General features: G+C 37.0%; 1 protein-coding gene across 1 annotated transcript in view; it reads right to left on the bottom strand.

The window, feature by feature from the left end:
- Window positions 1-22,703, bottom strand: part of ARID4B (AT-rich interaction domain 4B) — an 87,869-nt gene that overhangs the window by 7,019 nt on the left and 58,147 nt on the right. The window contains 5 exon segments of the mRNA XM_065680248.1: window positions 1,140-2,351; window positions 4,770-4,962; window positions 5,822-5,906; window positions 12,567-12,815; window positions 22,279-22,451. Of these exon segments, the coding sequence (XP_065536320.1) occupies window positions 1,140-2,351; window positions 4,770-4,962; window positions 5,822-5,906; window positions 12,567-12,815; window positions 22,279-22,451 (1,912 nt within the window).

Here is a 22,703-nt window from a genome sequence, read left to right as displayed (position 1 = left end):
CAGAATCAGAGAGGAAGTTAAAGTCTAATGCATGTAAAAGTAATATTTTGCAACACTGTAAAGCTTTTTTCCTGTGGCAATAATTTCCTTTTATATAAAGCAGCAAACCAGTTCTAAACCTACACGTTTATAATTTACAAAGTAATACAGGCGTACTTATTGAGGGCTACATATTCACCTCTTCTAAACTCTTTCCTTTGTTTAAGGAAAGATATTTGGTCAGGTTCTTGCTAAAGAACAATTCAAACAGAATGAAGAGGGTGACACGCCTTAAGGGCATTTTGCGAAAATTCAGTTAATTATTAACTGAAATCTGCTGAGATGAACAAACCAGTTCTGTCTTCTCAGGATTATATTCAGACACGCATTTGTTTTCCTTTGTATTAATAATATTTTAGGCATTTTAACACTGTGAAAGTAGCTATACTTTTGATGAACTATAAAAGAGCCAGTGATTTTCACAACAAAGCTTTTCGACCCAGCCTTGCAAACAGTTAAAAAGCAGGCAGGTGCACACTGACATCACATGCACATGTGCTAGCAGTGTTTTTTATCCCTATTCTTTAGTGGTCTCAGGATAGGAACTTCAATCTGCAAAATCACATCTGAAAGTGAAACATAGCTAATAAGGTCAATGTTTGTTATGAGCTCGACTTGTATTTTTTAAAAACATTAATTTCATAGGGTGCAAGTTTGAAATGGTTGTCTAAGCATGCAACAATTGGCGCTTTCTCCTCCCAAACAGCTTACAGAGTAACAACGGTTTATGTAAGAAACGGAATCTTCTACTTGTAAGCAAGGTACTCAAAACGTATCCATCCTGCTACAATAAATATTCCTTATACAATATATTACAGTTTGTTCTGCACTTTTCTTGCCAGGTCCGATATGAACTTTATTCTTATCCTCATTGAAACCATCATGATTCCTAGTGAAATGCCAAGAACTTTCCTGGCAGATTATATTTTATTCACAAGATGATTATGTCATTTCCACATATTTAAAATAGACAACAGGTTACTACTTTCTCCAACAACTAACTTTCCAGCAGTATGACCATAACAGAATGAAAATACATCAGCAATGCTAAAATGAGAGCTGGTTAGGTTGAAGACAGCTCTGTTTACTCTTTCCTTTACCTTTTTCAGTATGCTCTGGTTCTGGTTGATTACTACTACTGGAACTGACGCTGGCATCAAAGCCTGTTGGAGAAATATTTCCCTCAGACTGGAGGTCTTGCAGCTCCCCTGCAACACTGTCCACCTCTATTGTGCTATCTGTTTCACTTTTAATGCTTCGTATCTCTTCTTGATTTGGTGGCAGCGTCTCAGAGACAGTGACACTGGACTGATGTCTACTGGACTCCGTTACGGTTACAGATGAAGGTGATTCAGGAGTTGTAGGAGGAGTATTTAGCACTGAATTACTGCCGCTGCTTGGAAATTCAACTTTCTTTTCACCCCCTTCTGCTGGTTTTTCCTCAGCAGGTTTAACATCCATGCTAGTTGGCAAAGATTTTTCATGTTCAGAGCCAGGCAAAGAAATGTCTTCTTCTGCAAGAGTCTGAAGCTGTTCCTCTGCTGCAGCATCCTCAGGAGCAGCATGTGGAGGGGAGGCAGCAGCTTCAGTGTCAGAGTCTGAGAACAGTTCCTTCAGTGTTTTCTTCGGCCATTGTCCCTGAATACTTGACCAGACATCTTTTCGATCCTTCGCTCTGGTGTTCTGAAGTCTTTCATCCGAGTTATTTAAAAGCTTTATTCTTTTCTCTCCCACTTCAGAAAATCCTGAGTAGAAAGTACTTGTCCGTAAAGACTTTCTTTTCTCCTCTAGTCCATTGTACTTTTTAGTTGGAGTGATCTTCAGTTTAGATTTGTCTTCCTCATCTTCATCTGAGGAGCTGTTACTGCTGTTTTCTAAGCTAAGGGAGTCTTTGTTTTTGGACTTCTCTTCCTTCCTGTTAGGTGACACAGTCTTTAAAGACTCCTCTGCAACATAGTATCTTCGTTTACCACGTTTTACCTGTGGTTTTGGTGTTTTATCCACTACCTCCTTTTTCACATCCTTCCTCTTTTTCGTAGCTTCGTCTTCTCCATCAGAGTCAGTAACTTCAGATAACTCTTCCATCTCTTTTCGCAGTCTTTCAGGAGACTTGGATCCTGATTTGGGCACTACTACATCTGTCAGGGCTTTAGTTTCTTCTGGGAGGGATGAACTGCTCTGTTCTTCTTTCAGACAGAGTTCGTTTTTATCTTGGCTTACAGGTTCATGTTGAGATTCCTCTTTGCCATCAGCACGTACATTCGGGGCACTTTGGTCATCTTCCTGCTCACTATCATCAGAACTTTCAGAAGCTAATTAAAAATAAATCCAAAAAAAAAACAAACAAAACAAGAAAAGTTTGTCTTGATTCGGGTTACAAAGAATTCTTAAAAAAAACCCACTAAAGAAAACTGTACAGATATGCACACATGCTACAGAGATCTCCGGTAGTATGTATTTTAAACAGTACCTCCTGAAGACTTCAAGACTTATTTCCTGCTCTATTAGAATGTATAATGGCCAGATTAGGAACTAGGAAAATTGTGTATTATACAGCACATCTCCAGGAATTTTGGAAGAGGTGCAGAAAGCACAGAATGCATCAATCCATAATATAGGAACTTCTGTATTATTAGCCAAAACAGAAATTGAAATATGTGCTTAACATAAAAACTCTAAATAGTTCTTACAGGTTACAAATACTACCATTATCTGCCCTTTTTCTAAAGCCCAGAGCACAGACAGTATTTTCCCTGGAGAATCCACAGTCTAAAAGAACAGAACAACAAAGACACTGGATAATCTCTTAACAAACCAACCTGACGACCAGCCTGGAAAAAGGAAGGAAAAGCAATAATGAAAGGCACTTGGAGAAATATATGAACAATAAGAGTGTAGGACAACAGTAAGAAAATTCAGGATCAGGAATAAAGAAACTGAGAAAAAGACAAAAATATAATGGAGAAGGAATCAACAACAAGCCCATTCAATGGGAAGATAAATGGATACAGGAGGAACAGTAAGAACTGGCTCAATTATATAAGTAGCTTCTTGATTTGTAACTCATCCATTTTTGCTGGCATAGCTAGTTTAACTCTTCACTCCATCTCTCATTCTCAATCCCTCAATGAAATTTACCACCTCTTTAAAGATGATAATGTAAACCATGACAGAGAAGAAAAGCAGTATTGTCAATGAAATACACTGAAATGATCAAAGTTGAGTTAACTTTTTAAAAAAGGTTTACTGAAATAGGATTAACTTAGAGAAGTGCATACTAACAGAGATGTGTACAGGACAAAGTATCTTCAGAAATGTTGCTTCAGGTGATTTTCTTCATTTATTTAAGATAGGCAGGATCTTAAATTCTACTCTCAGACTCACTCTGAAAGCAAGTTTTACACAATCCTGTCAGTATTGTTTGTTATTTTCTAATTAGAAGTTTATGGTAGCCATTTTGGCCTAAAGTTCCAAGAACTCTATTACTTAAAATGAATTTCTGACACTTGCCTTTCTCATAACTTAAGAGGATCAAAACTACACTAGAGTATTATTATATGAGGTATCAAAATTTGCCATTTGAAATAAGAGCAAGGAACACCACATTTAAAATCAACCAAAAATCAGGTCCATCAAGTCTTCCTCTCAACCTATTTACTTTGCTGTGCCCTTAAAAGGAAAGTTGAGTACAACAGCATTAATCATTCCTGTTTAGAAACATGAAATGGAACAAAAAAAGCAACTAAAAAGTTTTGAGCAAGCAGCTCTAAAATGGGAGGAGAAAGAAACAGTAAAATATGAGCGCCTTTCATACTTAAAAACCCGCAGATAACAGGAAAAAAGGTTAATCCCCAGTATGAATATATGTGGATTTAAATGATAAAATTGCATACAATTAAAAGCATTTCTGGGAATTAATTACATAAGATGGAAAACATTTAGCTTTCAAAAATATTAGAGGGTGCATGTCAAATTGTGCTTTTGTAATCAGAAGTTAATTACAGATTAATTATAGCACTAATAATAGTGTCATTATCATCACCACTAATTGCTTTTTTGTTTCTCATTTCCTAAGGAAATGAAGCTTAATAGAGTATATTAACTGTTATTCTACCTACAAATTTGGAACCCAGTGGCCAATGTCATCCAAGTTCGAGCAAATCCGAAAGATTATTAAATTCATACAACTTTCACAAAAATTGGTGGCTACCCACACTATCTATACCATATATATGTATGATTTTTTTTCTTTCTGGAGGCATGCACTAAACTAAGGATGAAGAGAAGCAACTAGTTGTTATAAAGCTGCAGTAAATATGTAGGAAGGGAAAAACAACGTTAGGAACAACAGGTGTGCTGACAGGAAACTTAGCTATACTAATTCTATTTTTTCAAGAAAAAAACCCACCATGGGTCCTAAAAGTTAATAAAAAATTAAAAATCTAGAAATAGCACAGGAAACACAAATGTTTTGCTACGTATCAAACAAGGGGGGGAGGGAAAAGGATGGCAAAACAAAGGATGTAATTCCTAAGACTGTTAACATACACTGAATCCATAATACCTGTTTTCAGAAACTGCAAATATTGCTTTCGTTCAAGGGTTATTAATGAGGATGATCATCTAATTAGCTAGATATACTCTAGTGTACATTGCATCAGCTGCTCTACATTGTCATTTACTACTGTTTAAAGGCCATTTACAGAATTAGAAAAGTTTAAGCACAATACCTTGTAGCCCATTAATGATAGAAGTAATTTCTATTGATTTAACTGGCGCTTGTTCAGTATTTTTGGCTTCAGTGCTGTCGAGTTTGGACCCAGTCTCTGGTGATGTGCTGGTGTGAAAGGGTGGTTTTGGCAAACGTCGCAATTTACAGTTTTTAGGAGAATACTTCTCTTCTTTCTCTTTGTCAGTTTTATTCTATGTAAAAGAAAATATTAAAAACTTCTCATTTGAGCATACATCTTAACATAAATTGCAACTAAGCAATGCTTACAGTTATCTTAAAAATTCAACCCTCTAAGGGAAAGCTTTCCTCTTTAGAAGATCACAAATACCTTTCTCCAGCCCATGTCAAGACATTTATATGGAAGCAGGAACTTTGTCAACGCTAAAACAAATGGGAAAGTAAACACAGCCACTGCTCTAGGACCAGTGGCACCACAGAATGCCAGGCTCAGCAGCGGCAGGGCAGGGCTGTAACGGGGAGTTCTAGAACCTGAGTTTACTCAGGTTCCAGAGGCACCATGTGCCAGGGAATAGGGGGAGTGCTGACATCTGTGGCAAAAGGAAAAGCTTCCCTGCACGCCACTGCCCAAAAAGTATTTCATAACCTGTGCCTAAATATCAGTTTTAAAAGAACTAATTTTGAAAGAAATGCTATGAGATAAAATTGTAAGAGACACATACACACACACACTATTCATAGGTATTCTCTCCAGAATCAGCAGAGGGAGCTTCCAAATTTCACCCCCCCACAGCTGGCTCGCACCACTGATGAGAAAATGGATCCTTCTCATTTGTTTTCTACAAACGCATACATAAAGTTAATTTAAAAATACAGGAAGAAGGAAAGAGAAGCTTCCCCTCCCCACTCTGAAGTGAAAAAACCCAAACCCTTGCTGAAGAAAGTTTCAGTTTTTAGAAGGTTAGGAAGTCTCTTTTACCATCTAGCATTTGTAGGCAAATCAAAAGAGGGGCAAGGGGGGGGAGGGGAGGCACTTAAGAATATATAAAACCAAAGTTGGGGGAACAAGGGAGAAAAAGGGAGAGAAAATACCTTTATTTTCTTTCGATGCTTAATTTTTGGTACATTTTTATCAGCTGGTCTCACTATCTTGTCTGCCTTTATCCACTCATCATACCTAAAAACAAACAAAAATGAGTATGTTTATGGTTTTAAGTAGATAATCATGTCACCATAAGAGAAATTAATGGAAGAAGGAAAATTATTAGCCAGCTAAAAACTGAACTGGAATTTGAATAAAGTCATTTTGTGTACTTTTCACTATGTGTACTTTCAGCTAAGGTTCAATTCTTCACGTATGCTGGGACATACAGAATGAAGGTTGGGTTTTTTTTTTACACTGATGGGTAAGAGTAAAAGCTGGTATTCTTCTAGTTGGCACTGATCAGCAGGAAATCCATGCAAGCAGGTAAAATGAATTAGCAGAATGATAATTCTATATGGATCTCCAACAGGCATACTTTATATATACATACTGTAAAAGCCATAACAATAAAATAGATTATTACAACTACATGAAATGGGACCATTTAACAAAAATAAACTCTTTTGAGCCCAAGTGTCTGTGAAGTGGTATTTGGAGTGACTAACATGAGTCACTAACTTAACACTAACACTTTCGGTTTGTTTTCAGTTAAAGGATTCCATTTTCTATCAGAATGATACTAGACATAAACATACTAAACAGCATCAAGATATTAGCAGGTGTCTTATTATCTAAAACTGAACATGTTAAATACAAATTCAAGACCAGAGAAGTATATTCTTAATAAGAATATACTTAACTATGGTACTGTACTTGCAGTTTCATTGTGTATTTGTGAAAAACCTCCAGAATCAAGTCAATTATTTTTCCCCTCAGTAAGCATAACCTGCTGTCCTACTTCAACCGTGAATTCAAGAACTGGCTAAGGAGTAGGTCAGTTAAAAATGAGTATGTATTAACTTTTGCCTAAATGTACAGTCACACAAATTCTGATCCTCCTAGGTAAACATGGAAACAAAGGGGAAGAAACCAACTTAAAAACACAAAACCAACACAAAAACGAAGGACAAACACACATATAAAACAACAACAAAAAAAGCCGAACAAAAAAACCCCACCCCAACCCCCACGAAGACCCCCAAAACAAAACCAACCAAAACACCCAAACCCCACACACCCAGAGGACTAGTACTAGATGGAGCCAAGCACGGCACACTCATGACCATGCTGGCTTTCCAGCTGAGCTTACTTGATCATCATTTTGATATATATGATTCCTGATACAATCCCAATTCAGCTTCTTTGCAACTACTGCCAATTATATTTATGATACTAACATACATGTTCAAAAGAATTAGAGAAAAACTTGCAAGTTGCCAACTTGTTTTCCTGTATACTCTGAAGTTAAGATCTATGCAAGGGATTACAGAAGCTAAATACTGTATTTTACTATCTTTAATTTCTCGTAACACAGTGAAACATAAAGTAGTGGTAGTCTCTGAAAAAACAGCTTTCCAAAAGGATTTCCTGGGCTTTTTCCCCTTCCATTGTGACAGAAAAATAAAGTCATAAAACCCAGCAGCAGACTACACAAACTACAACATACCAAGATTACCTATACTGCTGCAGATACAGCTGTAATCATACTATATCACCAGGTGACATGCAGGTGAACAGGCTCAGATACCTCTCCAAAATTGAAATACAGCTTGCAGAGTACCTTCCAGTATGGAAAAATCCTATATTCTGTAAGACTCTGGGAAACCCTATTTGAAGTAACCTTTCTTCAAGTCAAAGATATGCCTTCCAGAAGGAATACCACTAAGACTGCCAAATGGACTTTGTAACCTACATAAATGTAGGAGTATTTTATTAGGTCTAAAGGCATGCAGGAAAACAGCACTGGAACTGGACAAATACACAGTGAAAACCAATTATTCTGACAGTGTCCTTTCTGCCTCAACCATGCAGCTATGCTGTAATACAGAATTTGTGTTAACTCATTCTATTCATTGCTAATAGGAAAACAATCTATGCAAAGTTTATGCAAAGCACATACTGTCTGTGATTCAAGGGGGAACAGCTGATAAACATGGGGGCATATTGAAGTGAAGGAGAGAGGAAGTGAAGAATCCTAAGAGAACAGCTGTAGATATCACTGGATCTTAAATGCTCCTGCAGCGGTCAGCTCCTCAAGAAGCACAGAAATTGAAAACCTGTATGTGAGTCAGAATTCCTTGCTGCAGCACGTCTTGCTTTACTCCTGCAGTCATGTCTGACTGTGCTTGGAACAGCAGTCAGACCCTGCAAGGAGGCTTAGCATCACAGAAATCTTGAATCTTCTCTTGGAATCAGATGCCCACCCTTTACACATTTGCATGGCACAGCTTCTTTCACTATTCGCACATCAGATGCATATAATTTGCCAAAACCTGTGACAACTGGACCCCAGGCTGAAACAGACCTTGCCAAAGGCATACATCCCAAGCCACAGCTAAAACTTGACCCTAAATTAGATTCTTCCCTACTGCAAGACAGAGAAGCACCCTGAAAGCTGCACAGTGTATCAGATGCGAAGCTGCATCTAAACAGTGTGCATGACTCAGACTAGAGCCTTTCCTCATAGAACTTACAAGAAGAGGAAAACTTACTTCATTGCTATTTTTGCTTTAGACAGCCTGTTCACAAACCAGAAGAAAATAAAAACCATTATGAATTAGATTTTCAGTTCCTGTTGCAAGAAGTACGTGCTTCCACAAGACCAAGGTCATTTTACTGCGGTGCTGTCTTCTACACTTGCTTACATCAGCTCCCTAAAGCGAGCAGTTGGTCGGGGAGAGGAAGGAGGTAAGATGTGGAGGTGTTCCCAAAAGAGTTTGCACAGACTTGTTTGAGAACCAAGAGGAGGGATTCTTAATAAGAAATTATTATTTACTTGTTTTTTTAAATAAGGTTTCAAAACCTGGAATGCTTTCAGAAGAAACATCACCTTTGTCTTACCAAAATGAAGACAAAGATGAGCCAGTAAGGAGAAAAGCTTGTCTGCCTTACTGGTTAAAATGAATACCTGCCAGAAACGTGGGTTTGAATGGGAAGGAAGGAAGGAAAAGAGGAAGAATTAAATTAGTAGCTATATAGCAGAAAATATAATTGGCAGTTTGCGTAAGAGTTATGTACTGATTCTATTACATCCACATGTAATGCAGGCTAAAATAAACCACAACATAGTGTCAGAGACTGCATGGTCAATCCTCCACAGAACTACTAGAGGGGAAACAAGGAAGAAAGCGCACTTTTCAAGCTTCTAGATTTATACTAGCAAAGGTACCAATTTCTTAGGAAGATAAGCAACCTCAAGGAACCAGCAAGCCTTCGCAAATTCACTGAAGAGTTCAAGTATACTGTCTGTATCTGCTAACATGGACAAATCAAATGTTTTCATTTGCTGTGATCAAAGAAAGCAGATTTAGTCTTATAACCAAATACTGGAATATTAGATGAAGACTCTGATATTTTTATTATATATTTATTTTTCATTAATTTTCCCTTCTATGATATGCACTACTCTGAAGAATCTGAAATTTGACTACCTGTTCCTTTAATTTCAGTGGTTTACTGTTACGTACAAAATTTGTACATTGTTAATGCTTTAAGAAACCAAGACAGAAATTAGCACTTTCTTTTCTTTCCTTCAGAAATCTGCATGTAAATGTTGAAAATAATAAGCCTTAGTTTTAAACACTTGAAACATTCAAGAATAACATGTCTTGTCATACTGTACCATACGACACAGAGCTAAAACAAACCAGAACTCTTTCTGAATATGCACCCTCTGTCTTTAATTACTGGGAACATACTGCAAAAAAAAAAAAAATCACCTCAAGCACTTACACAATGAGCTTTTCTTTGCACTGGCAGCTGAAAATTACAATTATGACAGAAAGAACTGGTGCTCTAGGCTCCCGGGTAGTTTTAGTTCCATATAAAGCATACCTAATTCAGAATGTGACTGGCCTGTTAGAAGAAATACAGTTTCTCTCATTAGCTTTTTCTGGTTAACATGTGGCAATGTAAAAAGTTCTCTCTAATGGGATAGAGATGTTTACCACTCCTTTTCACTACAAGTCAGGCTCCCCTGAACAGTACAGCTCTTTAACTTTACCAGAGACACGTATCACCTGAATCTCAGGAGCCAAGAACAAGATTCTCTAGCATAAAGTAGTGCAGCTGTCCAATGCTGTTAAGCTATATTCAATTTCTGTATTTCCTACTTACTATATTGTTTGGGGTGGGGTGGTGGGGGGAAGAGAGCTCCACAGTAGTTAGTATCACTGGTTCCAGAGCATTTACCAGTTACCAAATTCCATTCCAAGTACCCTGAAATACGTGCACACGCACACACACACACACACACACACACACACACACACATACTTATGCTGAATCCCAGAGCCATACTGAAATTACCTTGTGATAGAAACATCAGTGGTTATTTAAGATTCCTGCTCAGACTTACAGGTTTAAAGAATAAGCTGTTAAATGGCACACTGACTGAAAGGGGAAAAGGGGAACATCAACTTTGAGGAGTAGGAGAATGACAGAATTAAACAATATCCTGGCTGATTAGAAAATTCTAGTTTGACATATCCCATGACCTAATGTCCCAGCACTTGTCCCTGCTAAACACTAAAAGTAAGCTACAATGAATAAGGAGAGGAGAGAATTGCTACCTATTCAAGTAAGGCAATTATTTTTCTGGTTGTGACTGACTAAAAGCCAAATCAAGTTATTACATCATACAAGATTTGTCTTCACAATACTAAAATATCGAAGTTTTTAGATGCTGCCTAAAGCTCAGGCTTACCTACACTTACTGTCAAATCAAAAAGTCTCAGTGATTGTACCTGTATTAGAAAAATTAGCCACATTTAGCAGAATCCACACACAGTCCCATAGCCATATTTCAATCACTAGTATCTTTTTCAGTGAAGAATCCTACTCTCCCAGCCCCTTCCAGAGTGCTCTTTGGAAACACCAGGTAAGAATATAAGTGCAAGTCCTGCTGCCAGAAAGACCAGATGAGTCCCCTCAACTCTCAAATAAGTGCAAGTTCACTAAAAATGCTTATCAAATATATTCTAGTCACACAAATGCCCCCAATATCAATCCACATATTTGTTTAAAATGCAGAGTTCAAAAACCAGCATCTTGATTTCTCCTTTATGAACCAGAGTGCTGCAATCTCCAAGGTGAAGGCTCATTTTTGACTTCTGATTTCTTCAGATTTAAAGTAGTACTGTTCAAATAAAACTCTGATCATCTCAGCTCCTAGCGTAATATTTACTCAAAAAGGAAAATACCTTCTCTGTTTACAAGAATTCCAAAACAAGAGTTTAAAAGCAAGAAACCTCTTGGAATGGTAGACAGCAATCTTCATCAAGTAGGATGCAAATTTCAGCAACTTATGCTCCTAAAAAAGTCATCCCCAATAATGACTGAAATATTAGTCATATTCCAAATCCCAAATCAAGCAGGCTATATCTCCCCTAGTATCTCAACTTTATAGCCCACTATGTTTATAAATGTTGCCTGAAGACAGTTTATGTGCAAGATCATATTCCTGTAGATAATAGACGTGTAGATCAAAAGATCAATATCAAACCCAGCAAGACTGAGATGTTCTTCCTCAGCAGTGGTCCTGGAAATCACCCAGATGCAAAGAGGTGTATTCAAGGGAAGGAGAGAAGTATCATGCTTCTGTAATTGTGACCTTTGCTAGCAGATCTTGCTAGCACTGAGTAAATGAGATTTGTCCTGTCTTCTTGGTCAGAGGTAGGATGGCAATCAAAGTCTAGATCACAAAAGAAGGTCACAAGAGCCTCAGATTTTCCAGAAGATGAAAAATAAGTAAATAAAAGTAAAGTAGATTTGCCTCAGGCTTGGATTTTGTTTGTTTTTTAAAGACCTAGAAACACAGTAATAAAGTTTTAAAGATGACAGCTGAGGACAATGAGCAGATACACTGAAACGGGAAAATAGCAGGGGGCTTGGTAATTGGCTTAAAAGCCGCTCAGAAGTTTTAGTTTGCTGTTGTCAAAGTTGCTTCAAGTTTTAAATAGCAGAAAACACAGTCTGAAATGGCAAAAAATATATTTATAATTCAATATTTCTATTAATGCTATATTAAAGACAATAAAAAGCACATACTCCTGCATACAGTAAGAAAAGCATAAGAAGCCATTAGGCTAAGACAATTTTTGTTTGGATGCTTGAGACAGCCACAGGTGAAGGAAGGGTGGGAAGGGGTGGAAACAGATTTGAATGAAATGCAATTATTTGCTGCACACTCATTTTCCACTAAGAACCTTGTACTTCTCTTGTTAAATACCATAAAGCTAGTGTACTCTGCTTCGCTGAGAAGAGTGTGTATACACAGACTCAGCTAAGTGCACTGTTCAAATACTATGAGAGATAAAATTGGCTTAAGAGAGCCAGAGAAGGAATTTGTGAAAGGGTAAGCTCTCACTTCTTGTATGGAGAGATCTAAAAATAAGATGGGGAATGAAGGATGCCTTCTTTGAACAAGTCATTTTAAGATGATCTGCTAAATAACTGAAGTACTGCATTTACATAGTGTTAAAAAGCTAATAGATCCATACAGTACAATGACCTTCACAGAACACCAATACTGAGAGTTTAGGACTCCAGATGTCTATTCATTTAGGTTTTAAAATACACAAGTGTATTTTAGAAGTAATTCAAGAAGCAATCACTAACTAAAACTCAAGTTACCTCACATTCCATCCACAGTAGTGCACCAAGTAAAGGACTTCTCCACCTTCGATGTCAGAATCTTTAATACTAGCTTCATACATTTTTTGATTTTTCCCTCTTCCATACCGCACTTGGACTTTCATGCCTGGTGGATAGCATTCAAATTCTTCTTCCTCATTGTTATTGTGGTCTTCCTCCTCCTCCTCCTCTTCTTCCTCCTCCTCTGCTTCTTCTTCATCTTCATCTTCTTCCTTATTCGTGTCATCTCTTGAAAGGTTTAAAAAATTGTAGAGTTAATATGAGATACTTCATAAGCTTTTCAGTTCCAAACCACATATATTGATAAATATTGCGGATGCAATAGAGACTGGGAACAGCAGGCTCCAAACATGTGAAACTGCACTACGGCTGAGTAATATCAGCAAAATAGGATACAGCAATACACACAAAATCCAGTAACTGCAAGATGCAAAAAATGACTGGATTAAAAGGAAGAAAAAAAAAAATCCATCAAAATCTGTATGAGCAGAAGTTGTTCAAACTCATCTTTCTATGATTTGTTCATGCAGTCCCTTTGCTTAAATACTGGGGCTTTTTCAGTTCAAAATCATGCTTCTCAATATCAACATCCCCTAAACTCTACCTCTCAACCTAAACATTTTACAAGTGCTTCTTGAAATTTGTTCCCCCAAAAGATCCTTGCTTTATTACAACAAATATCTCTATCTCAACACCTTGAAGTGACTGCTGTCAAAGTCACATTTTAGGTGGAGAGGGGAGAAACAAAACAAATTAAAAAAAAAAAAAAAAAAAGCCTTATGCAAGATTATTTAGCAAATCAAGAAACCTGTGCTGATTTATGACCTTGTCACTCCTTGCCGATTATGCTAGAAGTCTTATAACTATGAGTCAAAGTTGCATTTAGTTAGTATATAAGTACACGAGCAGGTGTTCACAGGTTCCAGAAGTTAATTTTGAATGCATTTTTTTTGATATTTGGATGCACTTTCAGCAGTACAAAGAACCCACAAATCTTGCTAGTCTCAACTGATAACAGCTAAGGGCTGCTCAGTGTTCTCAAAATTAGCTCCAACCAGCTCAGGGTAGACTATGTATGTTAATGAGGGAAAAAAACCTTTTAATAAGTTAAAAGATTTACAAAGCTTTACAAAGCAATGTTACTGGCCCTCACACCATTCTAATCCCACACCCTGCAATACAGAACATATTAGGGCCATTTACTAAATTCACAGTAACCAGAGACCTGTGACATGGAACAGATGTGTGTATATATTATAGACTGGGTATGAAAGGATAAGTGATGCTCCAAGCCTGACTCACAATAATATTTAAATTAACCTCACAAACACAGGAGTCTATATTAATAATCTAAATCTTTCCATGAAATCTTCAGTAAAACACACTCAGATACACCAAACTACTTTCTCTCAAAGAAAAGAATCAAATAGCACTTTGGTTCTTCAAATGCTTCTCTGTAGAACTGCACTGTTATCATCTAATTAGCTAACAAAAGAAATCAGAACAATACACTAAATTCAACTGCAGCATAATCATACTGATTTCATGAAATTACTTCAGAATGTTACTATACATATACATACAAATGCATAAAGCCATACATATGTGCATACACCACTAGACAAATGCTAAGAATTCGTTCTTTTGGTGTATTAAATAGACCAATTCAGAAGATATATCTATCCATGTATATATGGCATGGACCAGACAGTTTTGTTCTGGAAGGCCAAGATTTTTATTTCAGTGGGCTACTTTGCTAGTGAAGCTAAAACCACCAGTCAAAAATACAACATAAATGAATGAGCTCTGAAAGCTCACTTCATCCCCACTACACATCAGATGGCAAAACTCACTTCTCAAAGAAATCATAAATACAACTCTTCAAAGACTCAGACGAAAAAACCTGAAGAGAATTCCAGTTAATGACAGAAAGCACCAAACAGTAATTTATATGCCTTTAAATTATACTTTGCTGTACTAAAGCAAAACTCTTAAGTAGTTTCATCTTAACAGTTATTATCATATAAAACCTAAAAAAGCTTGGCATCAGGAGCAGAGATAGTGCCCAAAACAGTGGCACAATGTCTGAATGATGTCTAGAAAGAAAAGCATGCCTATGAGAGGGATTCAGGATTTTCCAGACACTGGCAATTATGAAGTCTCTCTCACTTTAATCACCCTACAGCTTTTTAGGTGTCCCATGAGATACTCTACAAAGATTCCATGACAATACCAGAATTCCTCTGGAAGATAGATATGAGAAACCCTCATTGGAATGTTGAGTAATGTGAATGGTCAAGTAGATGTGAAGAGCAGACTGTACGCAGGTGAAGGGAATGTCAGAAATGAAAAGCAAAATGGAAGCAAAAATGGCTACAATTAAAAAGTGTTCTAAGGAATAACTTGGTTAGTGATTATAATCTGGAAATTTTAGGAAACCAAACAAAAGCAAAGAACATTGATCATTAACCAGCGTACTCATACAGCTCCTGGAAAAAAAGGTAAAACCAAAACATATTCCAGTGGTTGCAAGAAAGATACTGGTTTATGAGGCCATGAAAAGCTCAAACCTGGCAGTGCAGATGAAGGAGAAGCCATAACTGCCATGAAACAGAGGTTTGTAAGAGAAAATCATGATTGCAGCCTTCCAGCATGCACAATCATAACCCCACTTGTCCATTTATATATGCTTAAGAACACTGGATTTCCTTTCATGCTGTTTAGTCTAAAGCCCATTTTGAGGGGAAGGGGAAAAGTACCCCAAAACCATGTCTCCTGGCAGCAGACAACAACCATCAACTCAAAACCAGTACTAAGCAATACTTCCCACAAAACTGCAACAATATGAGCAACCCATGCAGCAGCTGATAAAACAAGGCAGCAGCAGCAGTGTGTGCACACTGTACAAGAGACACAGCAATACAACTGTAACTGTGTTCCAGAAACCAAAGTACCACCAGAAAGCTTATCAGGAAGATTCTAAAGCATTACCAATTACAACTGCAGACTAAAGAATACCTTCACCCCATCTCTCATGTAATGGGAACACAAGCCTTCAGAAGCAGAAAAATTAATAAATTAAAATGCAAAAAAAAATTGTTAATAAATTAAAACCATTAAAACATTTAGATTACACAAATATTGCTTAATTGTTAGTTCGAAAGGACATTGTGAAATCATTAGAAGGCTATAAATACACGTATGGCAGAGCATTCTCAGTCAATATAAAGATTTAACACCACAAGCCCATAATAAGGGTGTCTCAACAGATAAGTATTGTTAATAGATGAAACAACACATGCTATTACACCACTAAAGGAACTGCAGCATCATGCAACCGTCTTTCAACCCACAATGTCTGGCACAAAACACAGTGTTGTCACAAAGCCTGGGTGAAATCTATGAGACAGTGTGTGATTTGGAGCATTAGAGCTGCCTCCCAGGATCCCTGCCTTGCAGCAAACCCAACCCCACTCCAATGCACTTCTCCTGACACACCATGCTGTCATACACAGCAGGTAAGAGAATAAGCGCAAGATGATTTTTTCAGGGGTTATTCTAAAACTTGAGGCACAAGATTATTTCAATTATTGGTTCAATTAAGTCATTACAGTTAATTGAAGAACTAGCAGAAATAAACTCCAGTGTAACTGGCACTCAAGTTTAGCAATTAGTTTCTATTTTTGTTTCCCTCCTCTTTCTTTCCCTTCTTAACCTAAAGCATTATTTAACCTCTACTTCACATAATTCAGAGCTGGCAGATGTCAAATCCCCTTCATACTCTGACTTTCTCAAGCACAGCTGTATTAAGATGCCATTAAGTTTTAAGGCAGAGAGACATTAAGAACTGTACTTATGCCATGATACTAGAATCTTATCTTTAATTAAACAAAACCCCCCAAATTCACCAGCACTTGTCTTCCCTCTGAAGTTGCAAAGAAAACCTAAAAACAAAAGCTCCAAGGATTTCTGTGTACACACACAGGAAATCTGAATAAATGCACATTTATGGTCTATCATACTGAGAGAAGGCAAAAGGCATTAACTTGATATGAGTCACATCTGAGAGTAGTACAGTACACTTGAACCATGCAAGCACAAAACACTAACGAGCGTTTTCCTCTGCTGCTATGGAGGAGACAAATGGAAGGACCTCAAGTTATTGCTTCTACTCATTCAGCCAAAGCTTTGAGTATTTCTGAAACATTCCTTAAACAGATAATGGATGGCTCAGAAGTCTGGCTGGGGAGTACAGCACTTTCCATTTTTATGGCACTGGTTCATACTCAGCTTGAAAACATCTAGTATTTGATGAATGTCTGAGGTTCACTCAGGCACGTAAGTCCCAGTGACAGCTACCACAGTTAATAGCCTCTGTAGTAGCCATAAGTTATGTAAAATGTGATGACAGAACCACTTTTTCCACATCAAAGGCACCTCCCATCCATTCAACGTCATGCACACACAGGACTGGTACACTTCACATTGCCACTCTACACTTTATTGTTGTGCCGTTAGAAGTTTATCACTGTATTAAAAGCAATCCTTATGTAGATGTATGTAACATACATATGTATGATGTATATTCTATGTAAGGAAAAATGAAATCAATCAGACTCTGTGAAAACACGACTATACAAAATGTCCTCCCCAATATAAAAGCAGCTGGAATACTTAAAAAGAACACAGATCAAATAAATACATATGAGTATGTTCCTATAAATGAAACTACCAGGTACACCTCTCAAGGTTTGGTGGTTTTTTTTGCGTACACACCAACAGTCTCAGAGCAGATGTTCACACCACATGTGCAGTAAGTATGACACATTTCTCTCCCTTGTCCCAATCTAATCAAGTCCATATAAATCTGTATCATATGTGAGAAAGCTATCTCAAGATATATTTCTCAACACTAACCCTGAAGCTAGAAGATATGCCTTCTGTAACAAATCTCCTTCACTCCAATACATTTTAACCTTCCTGCTACCAGTTTAGATTCACCACCAGAAAGCTTTGATATGTCATTTTAACAGATAAGGAACTGAAGAAAACATTGCCTCTAACAATCTGTTATCTCCCATATGTGAAATGGAGCTTCTCTTACATAATCCTGTTGTAAATTGCTTTCAGAAAATCCCTAACAAGTATTTCCAGAAAATTTAACTCTTGTACAAATAGAAGCCATCACCAGCACAGGCACAGCAGGTAGTCACCCTAACCTGCAAGGGTAATAATCCCTAGTAAAACCCTTCATGTAAAACAATGCCCATCTTAACCTAGTTCTCAGCTGCTGCTTTTATTATCCCTACTTCCCTCCTACTGCTTAAAGGAGGGAAAATGCTATTACCACATGTAACAATGTGTATAACAGCTCTAAGATTAAGGGTCTTTCCTTGCACGTGAATTAATGCTTTAACTTCATTCAAGATTATTAGCCAAAGAGGCTTAACATTTTCTCCTTCTGATAATGTCAAAATATGACAGTACCAATTCCCAGAAAACCATACCATGACAGCCTTAACCAGCGGTACGAGACAATCAAAAATGTTCAGGTTTCTGAAGTATTGTTTAACAACATTTGTTCATTAATTCCTTGGAGGATGTAATTAAGTGATCCCACCCCCCCACCCCCGCCTTGGAAACTAGAAGGAAAAAGAAAGAAACCCAAGAAGTTTCATAAGACCAAGAAAACTATTTGTGACTACTGAAAATGATAGCCCGGTGATAAAGGACAGGGTAAGGATCCACAGAAGGCAGCCTCTCCTGATGTCAGGGTTAAGGCAGCACCTCAGCCAAAAGAAGGAAGAGACAAGAACAAAGGCTCCTGCAATTCTTCTGTACTTTAACTCGGATTACTCAAAAAAATTTTGCCTGGTTACCGCAAACATCCAAGTTTCACCAAGATACAAGTCTGATGCAAATTTTTTGTTGGAAAGCAGAAACTATCAGGATTGTGAACACTAAATCTTTCAGCTTAATATAAAATTCTTGGCAGCGGTGTGTCCCAGGTGCTTTACAGCAAAGTAGATTTTCTTATCAACACTGGTTAACTAGCAATTCACCTACCCTTCAGTTCACAAACTATATCTATTATGAAATACTTAAAGACTTACTTTTCGTTTATTAGTGTGTATTAAAAAACCACACACCTTTTAAAAACTCCATTAGGCTCCTGGCTTCAGACTCCTGGGAACACATTCAACCAGCTTCATTTTTCATTGTGTAGAAAAGCCACGCAGGTCTCGATTTGTTGGCTTTGACTCAAGTTTTTGAATAGTTACAACAGTTAATGTTAGATGCTACAAAGGAAAATCGCACCAACTATGCAGTACTGCATATGAAGACCATTACTTCCACAACATGAAGCTATCAGGAACTTCAAAATAAGTTTAATTTTAAAACTACTGCTTTATTCACTGACTAACAATGAAAACTTTTCCCATATATTAAGGAAAAGGATGAGTTTACAAACCCATTCTCTTTCTGAGACCTTTACAAAAATGACAGACCAATGAGAAGACACATTCCTGGCCTTTTGTGTTACTGTTTTCATGACTAAAAGTTGCACAAAACTGTATACAGCACATGCATCTCCCACTAGCCACAGAAAAAAAAAACCCCAAACTAAGAAAAACATGTATAGAATACAGGGCAAGCTGCCTTTGAATCTCTATTCTCAGTGTTCACAGATACAAGCTGGCAAGAAACAGGTGCTTGGTGTAATAAACGAAGAGAACCACATTTGGTCTTTTCTCCTCTTCATCATATTCATAAAGTATGTGCAGAAAGGAACATAGGATTCAAGTGGCAGAAATCTCAAAGGGCTGAGAAACATGGTCCTGGACAGAGAAACAAAATCTGTGGAAAATAAACAACCTGGCTTCAAGTAGTACTTCCTGACATCGAGAAACTGGGAATTAGATCCAGTTTACCCAAGAGAAATTCAGCAAGAGAAAACCCAGAAGCTTTTTTGTCCTCATGGTTCTTTGTTTTCATACACAAATAAGCTACATGAAGATGCTCAAAGTCCTAGAGACATAAATTCAAATAGCAGACTCTGCAAGTCTGCCTTATATAGTATTAGATCTCATTTGTTTGGCTATTTGGTTAGGACTGTGAAAGACAAATGACCCACAGCTTAAAAAAAGGTTCCAGGAACACATTTTAAATTCACTGACAAAAATCCAGTCCACAGTGATCTACTTAGATTACATTTTGGTAATTTCTTTGTGTGTGGGCTTATTTTTCCATCAACAAAAATATCAATTTTTCCATTTTGCATTTCAGTTCAACTAAGAACTCAAATGACAGCATTTATCCCCTGTATAACTTCTGTCACTTCTAACCCATGAAGTTGGGGATAAAGGGAATGGAACATCCCCACCAGCACAGCAGGCTCACAGAACCTCTTTATGCCTTTACGGTCTAAACACTAAAAGCATTGTTTAGCATTTAAGATGACAGTGACATTTTTAAAACCTCTTTAAAGCTAATACATTTTGGACTTCCTAGCAGTCTCCAAGGGAAGAAGGGGAAAGCACTAACTGCACTGCTATAGTACTTACACAAACATACATACTTACAATTAACTGCTACAAATGTCTCTTTTTTGCAAGTTTAAATTATTCCTTGAAACATACCCCAATAACAACCACATTACCATCTACATATATTTTTAAAGCTACGTTTTCTATCCTAAGCAACTCATTGTAATCTTTCATGAATCACAACAGCGAAATACTACTTGGAAGAGTTTTCACTGGATGAGTGAAGATAAACAGAGGGAAAAGAACTCAATTACAGTCAGACGAATTGGGGAAAATTTAGAGGAAATAGTATCTTCTATTTTTTTTTTGTTACTTTCATAAAGTAAAAACCCAAAGAAACTCATATAACAGTTTTTCATGTCCTAAATAACCCAAACAGACATTAATCAAGATAGAACAAACAAAACACACAAAACAAATGACAAAAAAACCCCAACAAATACAAACCAAGGATTACTGAAAAGCAAGTGCAGCTTATAATTTTATGTACCATTTACTACAGGATGGTAAGTATTAAACCACTCTACCTTCCAAGTATAGAAATAAACACAAAGTTATGTCACAAACTGATACGCATTCAAATATACAATTTAAGGAACTTCAAAACCTGTTATTCTCTAAGCGCAAAGTTTTCCATCTATCTATTTATCTTTTGAAAGGAGCATTGTAAATATTCGTCTTTAATAGTTCTGAAAATCTAGCAAACCTGTCACAATCTAGCAAACCTGTCACAGTACAACTCATCTAGTTCACCTTAGAAATGGAAAATACAACCAATTCAAGCAATTGGTCTTTTAAAAAAAGAAGAATTCACCCAGGATACTAATGAAATCACACCCACAGAGAAAAGGCTCCCAAATCAGGTAAACTTGATTTTTCTGTATGCCACATTCCTAATTTCCAGAAATTGCCAATGTAATCTCACTGAAAGTATTTAGGAAGACAAAAACATTTTGCAGAAGGATACTTCCAGCATCTGTTACATGGAAACCACAACCCTTAATAAAGTAAAAAAGAACCATTACCAATGAATCAGAAATTAATAAACTGAACTATACCATTTTCCTACGACTCTTAATGGGCCAGAAAAAGCACTAAGAGTTAATGATATTTAGACAGAAGATAAAGATAGCTGATTTACTGAATAGCAAAGATTGCTGAAATGAGTTAAGGGAATTAGTGGCCAGGCAACAGCTGGTATCAAGTACAAAAAAATCCATCCCTGATAAACAGATTGCTGTGAAAGTATAAGAAGGTGTGATTATCTGCCTTCCCTCTAGTAATAGCTTCTCCCTTAAGCATCTGTTACTGGGTTTGGTTGAAGACAAGATACCGTATTAAAAGAGGCCTTTGGTGTGACCTGTAACAGCCATTTCTGTGTTCTTGTCACTTGAAATCATACATATGCATCTTATAATAGGGTTGGAAAGGACCTTAAGAGGGTCCTAATTGCCAGAATGTAAGTTGTTAAACACACTGTCTACATTCTGTTTTAAAAACGTTGTACTCAAAAATACTGGTGGGATTTTTTTGCATTGAAATAGGAGAACATGTCCATTTCATAATGAAAGTCAGAGGTCACCTGTACACATCCACTGATTACATAGCCCTGAGCATCCCTATTCCTTCAGTCTCCCACTTCCAAAACTCCTGTGTGAAGGACTATACAAGAGACTCCTGCCATTATCATGCCTACTCAATGGTAAAGCTGTTACTGAGCAATGCAAAGGTACCACCATCTTTTCCCATGTTCCATGTAACACACCACTGTCCAACAACAAACGCTGGAAACTCCAAGCTTGTGATATATTTGTACCAAAATGAAGTAGACAAATACTACTGGTAATGGCAGCAATATTTTTGTCTTAAATCAAACAGGCACCTATGTTTTATCTGTTCTTTTCTCACTCGGCTTATAAATATTTAGGCCTGGACCCTGCAAAAACTTAAGCTGCCCTTTTTTTTTTTAATTAGATCCACAAACTTCAGTGGCCATCACCGTAACAAAGTTAGAAACACACAGGTCTCTAGAAGGTAAGAGTCTAACTCATGACAGAGATGTAATGTGAACTTGAAATCAGGCAAGAGTAAAATTTACTGAATGCCTGTCAATGCCTTAGTTGATTTTAAACAACATAACTTACCCTGATTTTTCTTTTTCTTCAGCATCTGCATTTACTGTAGGATTTTCCATTTCTTTAATCTTTTCTTCCTCTTTATCTTCTAATTTGGTTTCACCTTCAGTTTTGATTGCATTTAAGTCCTTTTCTTGATCAGGCTGAGTATACACAGAATCTGGCAAATTTTTTTTGTTCCCCTAGGATAATAAAACCTTTAGTTAACTTACAAAATGAAATAAAAATACAAAGAATTTAAGAAAAGTCAGATAAGACACACTGAAGCTATTTGAGCAAATAAAAAAAAAAATCTTGTCTATAGTGTTCCTAAAATTACAGCACCTCCACTGTTTTTCCTTCTTAAAATATCAAGCAAAACATAACAGACTTCGAAGTTGCAACCAGCATCCTAGCTAGTATTGTCACAATGACCTAGGCATGCTGCTCTTAGA

Source organism: Lathamus discolor, chromosome 5 (assembly GCF_037157495.1).
Source record: "Lathamus discolor isolate bLatDis1 chromosome 5, bLatDis1.hap1, whole genome shotgun sequence".
NCBI lineage: Eukaryota > Metazoa > Chordata > Aves > Psittaciformes > Psittacidae > Lathamus > Lathamus discolor.
This window is presented reverse-complemented; position numbering and strand designations above follow the sequence as displayed.